We start from the raw sequence: 13,865 nt of genomic DNA, 5'->3' as shown, positions 1-13,865 counted from the left end.
CATGAAAGACACATTCGACAACAAAAGTAGTGTACAATTCGACATAATTGTGATACAACGTCCTGTAACGTTATTTGATACGAACAACTATTTCAACTGATGAACTAGATATTGTCTGTTCAATAACTCTGATGATCTCATTCGCTTTTATCATTTTAAAATAAAATATTCCATGACGAACAACTAACCGAGAATTCTGACGATCGTTCATTCGACAATTGTTGTGATTAGAGATACTATATTGCAAAATTTATGTTTTCCAAAACTTCGCCATCATGCAATCGTTGCACCATCTCGAAATAGTCAGTCGAGAAATTAGACGAGTTCATCGATTTTTCTGACGCTTTCTCTCCAAGACAACGTCTTGCTACAAGCAAGAAACATCATCTCGGCATTGAATTCCGGGCCAATACGGACGCCCCCCTCATCAACCTCAATTAAACTCCACCGTCTCGCACTTATGCTCACTTCGCACCCGAGGCGCACCGAGTGTTGCTGGTGTTAAGTCACTATGTATTATTGGTCGAGCCAGTTCGTCTCAAGAAGGTTGTTCTGCAGACTTGGAATCATCAAAGGAATCCTTGTTTCCTCGTTTCTGATCGTAGAAAACTGCTACGAATAAGCGAACAATCGCCTCTCGTACGAATCACTTCGCGTTTTTGGTGCCTGCTCGAAGAAAGATCAAAGAGTGCAATTAAAACTTTCGATTTGAATTTGACTTTTTAATCCATTAGTGATGACGAGTACTTTCTTCGCGCGTTTCCAGTACGCGGTCCAGTGAACTTTACATTGCTCACACGGCGTGCAGTAGAAAGTTTCTTGTTTACATGTTATACATTATACAGTAATTATAAAATCGCGCTCTATTGTATCGCCACGAATTTCTCAACATTCTCGTACGTCCAACGTTGCCTGTAAGCGTCGCGTTGGTCACTCCAATTCCCGATACCAAGAACAAAGGCGACGCGACGTGGCATTTCAACACGTTGATTTATAAATCTTCATCTTTTTGCGATTCAACAGCAACGGAGAAGAAAGATAAGTAAAAATAAATACGAGTCGCGATTGATCCCTTCAGCCTTGTCGACTAGCGACATTTAGACCGTCACGATCAGCAACCATTAAGGATCCACTAAGATCTTTCCCTGTTAGTGACCCTCGGAGTGTGACCATGCTCCTTGAGACTTGTATGATTCAAATTTCACGCCGGACATGACGTTGAATATCACCGTTAGGATTATACATCGGTAAGAGCAATGTCGTTGAACTTCAATGCTCGATCATAAAAAGGTAGATCCTCGATTCGACGAGGGCCATCTCAAAACCTTCCAGTGTGGCGATGAATGCGAGCAGCGTGTAGGTCTTTGAACTTGCTCCTTACGAGCAACAAGACTCGATTTCGAGCATGCACCAACGTTTCTTTTCACGGCGAGCGTGCGTTTCGGAAGAGGCTCTATATCATTTTCTCACGTCCTGAGTGCAGAACAGAAAAGCCAGATACGATCTGACAGCGAGCGAACATCGAAATCCGCAAAATCTTTCACGCAAGATTGAATATCGACCGACGATGTAGAAGCGAGCGAGTAAAAGAGAAGAAAAAGGAAAGAAAAGAAAAGATGTTCCACGTCGATACAAATATGCATCGACAATGTGTTACGATTACATTTTCCAAGAATCTTCTCAATTTTTTGAAAGTTGATAATTTTTCGTTAATTTTAAGATAATACCCTGGTTCGATAACGAAATCGATAAGATGATCGTACAAAGATTTTCTTCGTTGAAGCACGAAGTCTAAATTAAATTCCTAGACACTATTATATTAATTATATTAATCATATACACGGAGATTACCATTAAATATTAAATGCCCATTAGATGACTAAACCATTATACGCAAACATATAGAAAAATTCTTCATCGGACAGGAGAATTATATTTTCTTTCGGTTTATGCAAAACCGGATGACGCATCCTTTAATAGAACGACGACGAGAACATAAAAAGATTCTTAAGAAAACGTTAGTAAGATTTACTTCGGAAAAATCCTCAACTGGATTCAACTAGAAAATCAGTTATTCTATTTGTAGGAAGTTTCTGAGCGAAAGATACTGGATTTTGCGCCAATTTTCGATATTCATAATGAAAATTATGGACGTAAATGAAGAAATATACGCACGGATGAATTTCTTCGTCGAACACAAACAAAAAAACCTATCTTGGAAATATTTAATTCAAGAATAATCGTGTTTCATACACGGTAGTTTCAAACTTTACGTTCAAAGAACTTTCTTACGGGCAAGTTGCTGCAATCGTTTTTTTTCCACATCTTCACGTAAACCGGAATATAACGAGAATTTCTCTCTTGCACTCTCTTCAACATGTTACGAATTACGCTCCCGTAACATTGCAGTCAATACCGTCATAACTTGCACGTAGTCAGGTCATTCTGAGATTCCTGAGTAGAATGAAAAGCAACATGAATGGAAGAGAGGTAAGCAGTCACCGTTAAACCCTCGCAGCAGGATGCATCTTTCGCTCGTAAGCTAAATGGACTCCATTTCACTCAGAATTCCTTGACCATGTTGCCAGATTTTCGTTTTCGATCTCTGATCAATTGTGAAATTTATGCGTTTATGAATATATCAGAATAATTTTTACCTAATAATTAAGAAGCAGATCAGAGAGTAACGAGCGTAAAGAGAAAGATTATACAACCGTTTTGTTGTAGATATTGATTCTGAAAAAATGTATTATTATCAGCAAGTGCTTTGCGTACTACTGGAATCTCTTCATTTATCTTTATTATCTCTATAGCAAGAGTGAATTTTCGTAAATTCAATTTCTACAATATCTGTGAAGACACTTGTCAACATTAGTTTAAACATATTTGGTATTTGATGATAATGTTGTTTCATAAAATCACTCCAAACTATTTAAATATAAAACAATATGATTCTCTATACGCTACACGCCAAATCTGACATAAAAGTTATCTACCGTTGAAATAGTTGTCCACAGCTTAGTTTATTACATAGGCAACTAAAATGATACCAAACTATATAGAGTATTCATAGAGAGAGTATGGCACAAAGTCAGAATAATCGTGGAATGTCGATGGGGCACAATTGGCTTTTTGTGCGCGCTTAGATTCGGCGGGTGTATCATTTCATTAACCCATTAAACAATTACGGTTAAGCCCGGTACACTTAGGCTCGTGTCTACAACCAGCTGTGAATGCGTTCCTTGTAATTGAACTACGTTAGTTCGGTCTCTTTCTTGGTTTGCCAGACACGTGGGTCCGAGGTTCTTACCATAGAGATTGACAATCGTGTTCCCACTAATTCTGAACATCCAATCCATGCGACTGTCTAATTAATATACCGTTTTTACTTATCTATTCCACTAAACGATCTATGATTTTCTGCATCAATCGTTCAATTCCTTTCTCCTGTTCCTAATCGTCTTTATCGTGAAATATTTCGAAGAAATATCAAGAATTTAAAATAGAAATTAATATTTTAGGCACTGAAATTTTGTTCACATCGCTCCTACTACAAACGAAAGTTGGTAAGGTGGAGTTGTATGTTTGCAGTAATCTTCGTTACGAAATGATTACGACGGTTGTGCATAGCGGAAATGCGGCTTGGATAGCACGAAGTAACATAGAGAAATAAGTATGTATATCGTTAGAACGCGAGACAATGTACTAAGTAAAGCGTGGTCGATGCACGAGGTGAATGCATTGTCGCTCGACCCTGATTGCTTCTGCTGCCGCCACAGTACCAGCAGAGATAGCTCAATTGTTGAACATCCAATGCTGCTAAAGTTCATTCATGGTAAGTCAAGGGCGTTAGGTACTATTTTCAATAAACGAGATATAGACCGAATTAATTAACCTAAACCTGGAGCTTTTTTTAGGAACTAGTTGCTAAAAAATTATCGAAGATAGGTAGTGATCACGAATTGAAAACTTCTTCTGCGCCATTGTACACGATATTTAAAGTTATCTGTCATGCAAGATGTGCAAAACTTTTAATTTATAAAGTAAGTGATGTAGTATACAAAGTCGAATAATATCATATTCATTTCTTCTCGAAAGAAATCAAAAGAACTAGAATATCTCTCCACTAAAATTAATCTATCGTACGATTTAGGCTATGGTTACAGTAGATGCGTGCTCTGACGAACGAAAAATCTGATAACCGAAATGTATATACTCATGAGAATCTAAATATTTGATCGTTCTAACGTATTCATTAGAATAACAATCTCTTGCTTACACATATCAAAATCGTCAAACTTCCATAAGCTCTAATGGGAGTGTTATTAGTTCGAGATAATAGAAGAAACGGAGCAAGATGTAAAACCTTGTCACAAGTAAGAGAAGAAGCATCGCGATGGTCAAATCACTTGGAAACATCATCGCGCAAGATGATTCGCGAGGTGATGCGTCATCGGTGGCGATCGTCGTCATCGACATCGGTTCAAGTGGTGTTGACCCGGACTCGTTCCCTTGCATCCATGCGACTCGTTATCAATTCGTGGGAACGCCATGGCTATCCCATACTAATTTTCCACCCGACGATCTCATTCGCGACAACGTTTGCTAAAATAATTATCCTCCGAAAAGATACGTGAAAAAATCCCATGTAAACGACTTTAACAAGTGTGAACCATACGAGTAATACGAAGGAAGAAGGAGAATGTCATCTCGAGTGGTTTGGAACATGAGTTAATGCTGTTACTAAATATTCCTAATGGCAGAGTGAAAGGATATTTGTCACGTTCACGCCAAGTTTCTAGCCGAATAATTCTTGATTGAGATAACATTCCTTTGATAGGTCAAACAGCAAGAACGAAACAGTAATCAGCGACTGCTATAACAGTTTATTAACAATTGTTCGTTCGATAGTTCAAACGTTATCGATGCTAATGTGTTCGTGAAAAGAAACTAGTTTCTGATATATTATCCAAGGCGAATCAAAGGACAGGACGATAAATTTCTGGACGTAAAGATTTACTTTTATTATTCCGACCTTACTCTTTTGCTTGACGGAGAGCATCCTGGACTGTCCCAAGATCAGTTACATATTTCTAATTCGCGTCCCGATCATTTCATAGCTACCGCGAAATCGTAGCGTTCGATTCGAGTCTCGACTTCATGGTTGGCTGACTACCGCTCCTCTATGTCTTTCCTTCGCATACTAAAGAGAGAAAAGAGAGGAGAGACGTTGCGTCAAGAACGCGAGGGAACGCGTTCTTGCCTCTTCCGCAGGTTGCTACAGCTTTTTCACTCGACCGATACTCAGTCGAAGAATTCAATGAAGAATCGGCACATGATGTTTGATTCTACCATTTTCTCGCCATATTTGGGATGTCGCCTGTATACCATTTCAACGTGGTTCTTTTACCCGACAATTTTTTACGACATCGTCGATTAATCGATATAATGAGGTATTGTGAACGACAAAGATCGATCGGAAAATAAATCACAGTATATACAATATATTCTACTAGTATTAAATCTCTAATACGATTACATGCTTGAATGGAAGGAATGTAAAAGCCTACAACGCGATATCAGAGAGAAGTAAAATAGTAATTATATCTACGAGTATGACGAACAAATCTAATCGTGCACCGAGTAAGCGAAATCATGACGTATTATCGTTTGTGCGTGTCATTTGATTGGGGGACCGATTCTTAATTAAACTCGTATGTAGTCATTGGACGTGTACAAGTGGATTGCAAACTGATCGTTTGAAATGACAAAGAGCGAGTCGCAAGAAAGCACCTGGAAATAGCTCGCGATTCTTAAGGAATGGTATTCACGGTTTAACAAAAGTTCCAAACGAGACACGTTGTACCATTGGCCTCATTCTTGGCCGAGCGCTCTGGGTGAACCGATCTTATTAAGGCTTAATTAGCCATTTAACAAGATATATTTAACTTACGGTGTACACAACGGCTACATGACGAAAAGTGAAAGAATCTGAGGTCGTTAAGCAGCCAATGCATTAATTACAATAGATTTTACCAAGAAACGAAACATTTACTTCGTTCCCTTGTTGGTATTTTAATCATCAAGTAAGAAAGATAAACATACATGTTTTTCGTTGATTCGAAAATGTGGAGCAACGGGAGAAAGAAATTGAAGCACAGAAAGAGAATCACGCCTATATGTTCCTACCAGGGATTTCTTATTTGCTTATCTGTAAGGTAATAGCGTCTGCTTGTTGTTTTGCTGAGATAGGGGATTTTTATTTTAAGTTTGATAACGCGCTTCAGGTGAAATCTACAGGTGACGTATCTAAATCGCGAAGATTTCAAAGTGTACATATTTGTATCATTTTTAATCTCGCGAAATTCACATTAAAAGAATGTTACTTCCAATGTTGCCACTTCTAATAACTGTATTTGTTGGACAATTTTATTAAAGACCTTGATAAAAAAAAATTACGTTTTATGTTTACAAATGAAACATCGCTGCAAAACTATGAATCACAAAGCAATTATTGCGTGATATTTTATTCATTCAATTGCGTGATATATTTATATATATTTATAAATGTACGTTACATGAAAAATGATTAAGATGCTCTTTCAGCACATAAGTAATGTAAAGCAAATAAAAACTGTTAAAATGATTCAACTATATACAGCATTGTTTATAAATTTACGCTACAAAATAAAAAGAAACTATTTGCCATAAGCAACAGTTACGTGCAATTAATACACGTAAATGTCTAGCGTTCGTGTTTTTAATTTTTTCGCTAAAATATGTTTACGCGCTATGTTTTGATACAGTAATAGGTTCCTATTTCAAAACTTGATATGATTTCTCAGTTGGAAGAGAAAAAAAATAAACATTTGACGAACCTCTTTCCTCGATGACGTCGGCCTTGACGACGTACACCAGCACGAGGAGTACGCAAACCCCGAGGATCCTGGCTAGTCTCATCTTTTATCCAGGCCTTTCAATCCAGGAAGAATTCCCCAGGCACCTTCACAATAAAGATCGACGCATATCCACTACACCAGCACCGCACACTTAATAATATCGCACTATATATCACTCCGAATTTTTTTGGACGCCCCCTGAACGATTTAGCGACAACAGGGCGATGGTAAGTAGTTCCACATCGAGAATCAAGTGTCATAGAAGTAGTAACAAGTTGCTTATTACGGTATCAGGTGAATTAGACTTCCATCGGAATCTTCTCGTCAGGTCTATATATCAGTCCACTTCAAATAATTCAAAGTCTGCATCGTACTACACACGCTCCGTTTCAGTTCCGCGAATATTCCTCGATTCGAATTACTTATTCGAATTAGGCAAGAAGCACGAAAAATTCGAACCACGTTCAAATTCAAGCGTTTTGAACGCATGCGCGCGTAACGACTCCGTTTTCACCGTGATTTGTTTTGTAACAACGCCGGTTGCACACGGGGGAAGAACGATTTCTTAAACACTCTGTGACAAAGACACTGCAATTTCACTGACTCGAATGGACGAAACTCACTCGCGATTTGTTCGATGAAAATACATATTCATCGAACGATAATTTAATAAAATTCGACTACCGTATACGAAGAAATTGGGTTCAATGTAAGAAAGCGCTTGATCGACCACCTTCTCAGGCGTCTCTCGGTGGACAGCCTTACTCCCACGCTGGCCGAGTCAAGAATACGCGCGCCTTGTCAAAGACGAGTCGTGATTCCGTTCGAAGACGGCAGGTGGCGGTAACATTGGGGCCTGACGGACGCTTACGAACAACGCCGATGATCAACGAATCGATAAGCGGCATCGCTGAAAGTGCCTGCATAGATATAAACATCGATTTTTAAATACGTGATTGCAAAATGAATAATATTTCATCAAATCATATTGTTAGTGTTTATACGAACCATGTTTATCGACACACCTTAACCTTACATTAATTGTTGACATTACACGATCGATGTAATGTTGTAAAATCGTATTGTACATACAATACGAATAGAAGGATTTACTTGTTTAATTGTTTAAAAATCACAGATTGTCAGTGAAAATTCAAATGCATCGGGTCATTGTCCATCGAGCCAGGTAAGACATGTCGGCATATACGGGCCTGTCGATTCCTTGAAGACAGTAGTCGTTTGATCGTCGCAAAAATCATCGAGAGACTGGTTTCTCGTCGCCGAGGAACGCATCTAGAGTACGTGTGCACATGCAACTGCGTACCCAAGAGGAAACTTGATACAAAAAGGTTGCGATGAACTACGGTGGAAAGAGAAAATACGTCTACGATCGATTTTCTATCGATTAATTTAAAACGATGTAAGGTTTCTTATCGGATGAAAATAAATAACCGTAAATAATTTTTATCATGTAACATGTATATCTGTAATATTAAATATATTTAAAACAATTTGAAGCACGTGTTAATTTATAAAGATAAATACATTTTTCTCAGTTGGTGTCTTTATTTACATATGTATATCGAGATTTCAATCGAACACAAAGTTCGATATTTGACATTTGTCAGCACTGTATCCAAACAAACATTTGCGAGGGAGAATAGTAACAAAACGTGTCCGGTGTGAATTAACAATTATATTTAGTTGTTAAAATGATGAGTCTAAATAGTGAAAAGTGCAAGTTTAATGATAATTTATCTTTAATTTCAACTATGAAAACATAGGAAAAATCTCGATACTTCGAGATAGAGTGAATAAAGGACATGTTCTTCGCACGATTTGGATGGAAGAAAAATAGAGATTGCAAATAGAAGGGACTTTTTATCTATACGATATCTTTCAACAGGTAAGTACAAATGAAGTATCCTTATACTTGTCGTAGCAAGTTTTTTCCGATGTACGTGGCACATAATCATACGGTGATGCGATGCAAGTAAGAAAATACTATCAGTTGAATACCTATATACAATAAAATTCTGATGATTGAAACTTCTGTACGTAGACATTTTCGAAACTTTGGTTATCACGTATTCACAGTCATAGAAGTATTATTAATTAATTATTTGTTACAAATAATTCCCATGTAACATATTTTAATCTCAATCTTGTTTTGACATAACCTTTACTGACATTATTTGTTCAACTTATTGAATTTCTTAATCGTTGTACGTATGTCTAATCCATTATAACTTTCATATGATCGATACGTGGATTGTGAAGTTCGATTATGAAGCAACATGGCGATTCACTTTAAGCGAATGTTTCATTCTAATCGAAGTACCTATATGATTTTATATGGAAACGAAATATTATCGTTTGATTTGTACATTTTATCCTTCTAAAATCTTTTACAAATGTTTTCATCGCGAATTTCTTTCCCTGTAAGCTCTTTTGCTTCTTTTAAATCGTTATACCAGATCCTCCTGACTCACTGGTTCCCAGATGAGATCCGGGACCCATAATGCGTGTTCTTTTGGCAGTTTTTTCTTGCATGAAAGAAACAAGAAGGAATATGTTTATTATCAAATATATAAGACGGTAGTAGAGAGCGTATGTGCACGAAAAGCACGTTTACGTTTTTTGCCTGTGTGTAAAATATCTTTCGTTAATTTTTCTGTGTTGGCTTTATATGAATGATAACAATGATATATTTTTTCAACTTAAGAAAAAGATAGATTTTATAATTTACTTACCATGTGATTATTCTAATAATAATTAACATTCACGCACGTATTTACCTAGATGTTTCGAGAATCATACATACTAATATAAAGAAATATTTCATTGCTTCCCCCTTTTTTTTTTGATAATTTTTATACTACATCTCTTGGAATAAATAATTTTTTAAAAACAGATAGAATAAACAAATATATTTTTTATGTAGAGTGTAACAAATTAAATAAAAGTTCAGTAATCGGAAACATTAATTTGATTCAGAATGGAAAAGGAAAATTTTATAAGAAAATTTCCGTTTCTTTCTTTTTATGTTCATTTATTATAAATAACAAGATGTATATTCGGTGCGCACGTGTTGTTTAACCTGTATATTTATAGATATACTCAAGCTCCGTCTAAGTTTATTTCGCTTACTGTACTATACCTTGTTTTACTTTGAGTTGTTGTCAGTAATATATTTTTTCCGCTACAATCTATTTGATGATACGGCGCGAGGAATTTTTTGGAAATTTGCTTCGGAGGCAAAAGCTCCACGTAGCACCTCAAAGAAAAACATCGCTATCCTCTCGCGAGATTGTAGTGGCGTTTTGATACCGATTTTTTGTGAACGGCCGTGTGCAAATGAATTTTTCTTTAAGCCCTTCGTAACCAACAACCATGTCAGTTTTGCACCCCCTTCGAGCTTTATAGACATTCAATCACCGTTAGCATTTTCAATTAAAGTGCAGATACGATAGAATTCTCGGGATATCGATAAGTTGTTGTTTTTCCCTTTCTTTCTTTTTCATTGAATCATAACGAATATAATATAATTCGTAAATTAATTCGTACTAATGATATGCGTACTCGTGAACATCATCAATGAAAGATTAAAGATTAAGATTAGATCTTGTTGAACGGTTGTACAATGCGTAATGGTATCACACTTTTCCACGATATGTTCAATCAAATATAATTAATAGGGAAACGTTGTGAGACTTGAACGTTGTGGATCTAATCCGTTCTTGAATGTTTCTATAATGCAGCTCCAAGAGCGACGTGGAAACGAAGGGATTAATAGTAATGTGTCGGTGGTCCTTCGAAGCTACGGTTACTCTTATAGCGCTCGCGGTTTAGCAATGATTAATGCGTGCATACCTTTATTTTCTCAATCCTCTCGAAGAATCGAGCCTGAAAGATCTAATACTAAGCTGTCGACTACAGATCTGTCTTCAATTCGCCGGCCTAAATAACGCGCCATAGGTATACATCTATAATATATTCGCTCTTTTTTTATAAACTCTCTTTTACATGAAACGATTAAACCTTTCGTCCCTCGATACGTCCTTTGTCTCGACTTTCGTCGTGTTTTCGCGCATCTTCTTCTTTTACGACTTTCCGATTAAAATACCGTCGTTCTTTTTTTCTTCGTTAATCGAGAAACGATACTGTATATCTCAGCGACGTGCACAGTACACGCCATTGATGGTCGTAAATGCCGTACTACGAAAATTTTGCCAGGGTTTTGGAATTTCAAAGAAATTTCCGTAATTTTTATGTATATCCTTTTTTATCGTGTTCCACAATTTTCGTAGAATCCTCTTTACACAGAGATAATTTTTACACAACTTATTAACTAATTAAAAAAAAAAATTGAAACTGATTAAAGGACTGGATATGAATTTCACTCGATTGAAATATAAGATATGTAAGAAATTTCGAGCGTCCGCTTCAGATAGCCGAATTCAGCGGAATTTCCAGTGGCGATTATTACCATGAATGTAGCGTATTGCACGCTTTCGTTTTGAAAGGACGCGCGAAAATTGGGAAAATCCGGGACGTACGGGAATCGTAATATATAAAACTAAAGGCGTTGAAACTTTCGAAAGCTACGTACGACATCATGTAGCAGGCACGTCTTATCATATCACGCTAAAGGCTTTAAGAAGCCTGGTAGAACCGTAGTGAGGTATCGAACCAGATACTTCTTTTTTTATTTAATTTTTTGCGATCTTTATTTCTTTTTTGAACGATTATCTACGTATCCTCGTTCCTATGTATATCACGCGGACGCATGCTTTCATACGCATACGTTCGTTTCCTCTTTTTCTCGGTTTCACATGCACACGTTCACATACATACATACATCCTCGCTTCTAATTATTTCTAAACGCTTGAAACTAAGGAAAGGGTGCGAACGGTGCGCGAGCGCAAACAAATGAACGAACGTTTCTTCCGTTGTCGGGCAAGGAAACGTTATTTATTTCATAGGATTTAGCCGTTCGAGGATGTTTAACGCGCGAATATCCTCGGGCAGACTCCCTGTTTTAACACGAAGCACATATCACACGTGCAGGCCTACGAGAATTTTTTTTTATCGAGAGAACACGTACGGTCGTTCGTCACGACCGATTGCTTTAGGCTTTATTTTGTTGCATTCCTCCACTTGAAAAGTGTCCGTGGATAACGAACAAGCGACATCATCGAAGATGTCGACACGTCTAATCTGTCGATACCTACCTTTGTTACCTCGTTTTTCTTTAATTCCCTGCACATCGTGTCAGCGACACGTTCGATTTTGCTCGTAATCGTGTAACGTGTCTTATTGATCGATCGTCGATTTATCGCGAGTAATAAAGCCAGCTCGTCAAATTCGATAAGGATGCATAAGCGACGACGAGGCTCGACGATTTACTCGTGATTCACGGAAAGCTTTTAGTAGGCGCGGCTGGACGGGTTCAAATTTATAAAAAGACATCACGCTTTTTCTTATCTGTCGATTCGTTTGAATAAACGCGAATATCTGCTCGAATTGTGCGCAATGCTCTTTCCACGAACTTGACTCCCTTGATTCTGCACCTACCAGTCGTTTCTTGCATCTCCTTATGAACACGGAAAGCAATAGTGCGCGCTTCTCTACGATGCAGTGCTACCACACATGTTCGTCTTTAGTGTAATTCGATTTCTTTGCACATCGTTTTGGATAATTATTACTTTTACGCTTTTAGAATTATCGATCAAACCGTTCGATCATCGCTACCCTTCGTAATCGATCCATGGTTAAACCATAATTAACGGTCCTTACGTAACCAAGACTAAATTCTTTTTTTCACGCACATTATACACTGAATACCTTGATCTTGTTCTGTTCAGATCATCATTACTCTGCTCTGTTATCTTTTCTGTTTCTCTTTTTCATTTTGTTCCTTTGTAAAAGTCGCAGTTAAGTAAAACCATGATTTCGTTGTTTCTGACGTTGTACGAGAACCGTATCTGCGAATAGATGAATACGATGGTTGTTGGCTTTCGATGCGTCAGATGTAATTTGTAATCGCATATTCCTAATCTCAAATTCATCTTATTAAAACGACCGTCGGTAATACGCGATATAATATTCGCTGAAATTTTAAAAAAATACGTTGTTCCGCTGAACAAAGATTGCATAGGATTACAACAGTAAAAATTGTCACGTTGTGTGTTGGCAAAAATTGTCTCCAGCTTTTTAAAAGTGAACTCGCGTGTTAATTCCGAATTATATTGAACGTTTAAAAGTGCCGTGGACGATAACCGGCGTAAACGGTGTATTATTGATTCAAACGATAAACTCCTCGTTGCATTTGAAATAAAATCTATCCGACTAACCTAATCTATCGTAAATAGAAAAAAACAAGTGAAACGTGCATTATGGTTGCTACAAAATATCTTGTACCATTGGAAATGTTCATTCCGTTTGTAAATATCTTAGTCTCGTTATAAATAAAAGGGAAGTAGAGTAAACTTAAAACGAATACATCAAAGTAAAAATATGCTTAGAACTAAAAATCGATGTTAGCTTGATAAACGAAAATTAGAAGTTAGAGCCACGTTTATCGTTGCTCCGACGAAGCCTTGAAAAAAATCGATGTCCGATTCGATCTGCGTCGTTCTGTTTTTCTTTTTCTTTTCTTCATTTTCTTTTTCTTTCAAGTTCATTGCATGCTTAGTCATTCGAAAAAAATAACCAATGGTAAATTGTGGAATTTCTCGAGAAAAATTTAACAAACGACTGCCTCCGATATAGGATTCTCGGTAATGTGTATAGTGGCGGTGGGCCAGTCGATCTTCTTACTGCAAACATGATTGAGTCCTTCGAGGGAAGCCAGTCTGTAGTCAGCCATTTTCAACGGTGATAGTGGTGCCACTGTAAAGAAAAATAAACGAAAATTCCAGGTCAGAGTAATTGGAGTGCTGAATCACATTCTTCATCCTCGT

The 13,865-nt window shown here is 37.2% G+C and overlaps 2 protein-coding genes across 10 annotated transcripts in view; both read right to left on the bottom strand.

Annotated features, from left to right (window-relative positions):
- The window catches only part of Egfr (epidermal growth factor receptor), a 178,227-nt gene extending 170,540 nt beyond the window's left edge, over positions 1-7,687 (bottom strand). Inside the window, exon 1 of the mRNA XM_069128748.1 lies at positions 6,879-7,687. Within this exon, the coding sequence (XP_068984849.1) occupies positions 6,879-6,960 (82 nt within the window). The 5' untranslated portion in view covers positions 6,961-7,687. The remainder of the gene's footprint in view (positions 1-6,878) is intronic.
- A 3,469-nt stretch (positions 7,688-11,156) lies between these two features.
- Positions 11,157-13,865, bottom strand: part of MESK2 (misexpression suppressor of KSR 2) — a 123,074-nt gene continuing 120,365 nt past the window's right edge. For 8 of the 9 annotated variants that reach the window (XM_069128846.1, XM_069128838.1, XM_069128823.1 and 5 more), the window contains one exon: positions 11,157-13,794. In XM_069128846.1, the coding sequence (XP_068984947.1) occupies positions 13,649-13,794 (146 nt within the window). In that variant the 3' untranslated portion in view covers positions 11,157-13,648. The remainder of the gene's footprint in view (positions 13,795-13,865) is intronic. The other variant, XR_011175249.1, reaches the window with a different exon arrangement.

The sequence above is a fragment of the Bombus flavifrons genome, chromosome 2 (assembly GCF_040668555.2).
Source record: "Bombus flavifrons isolate JBK064 chromosome 2, iyBomFlav1_principal, whole genome shotgun sequence".
Taxonomy (NCBI): Eukaryota; Metazoa; Arthropoda; class Insecta; order Hymenoptera; family Apidae; genus Bombus; species Bombus flavifrons.
This window is presented reverse-complemented; position numbering and strand designations above follow the sequence as displayed.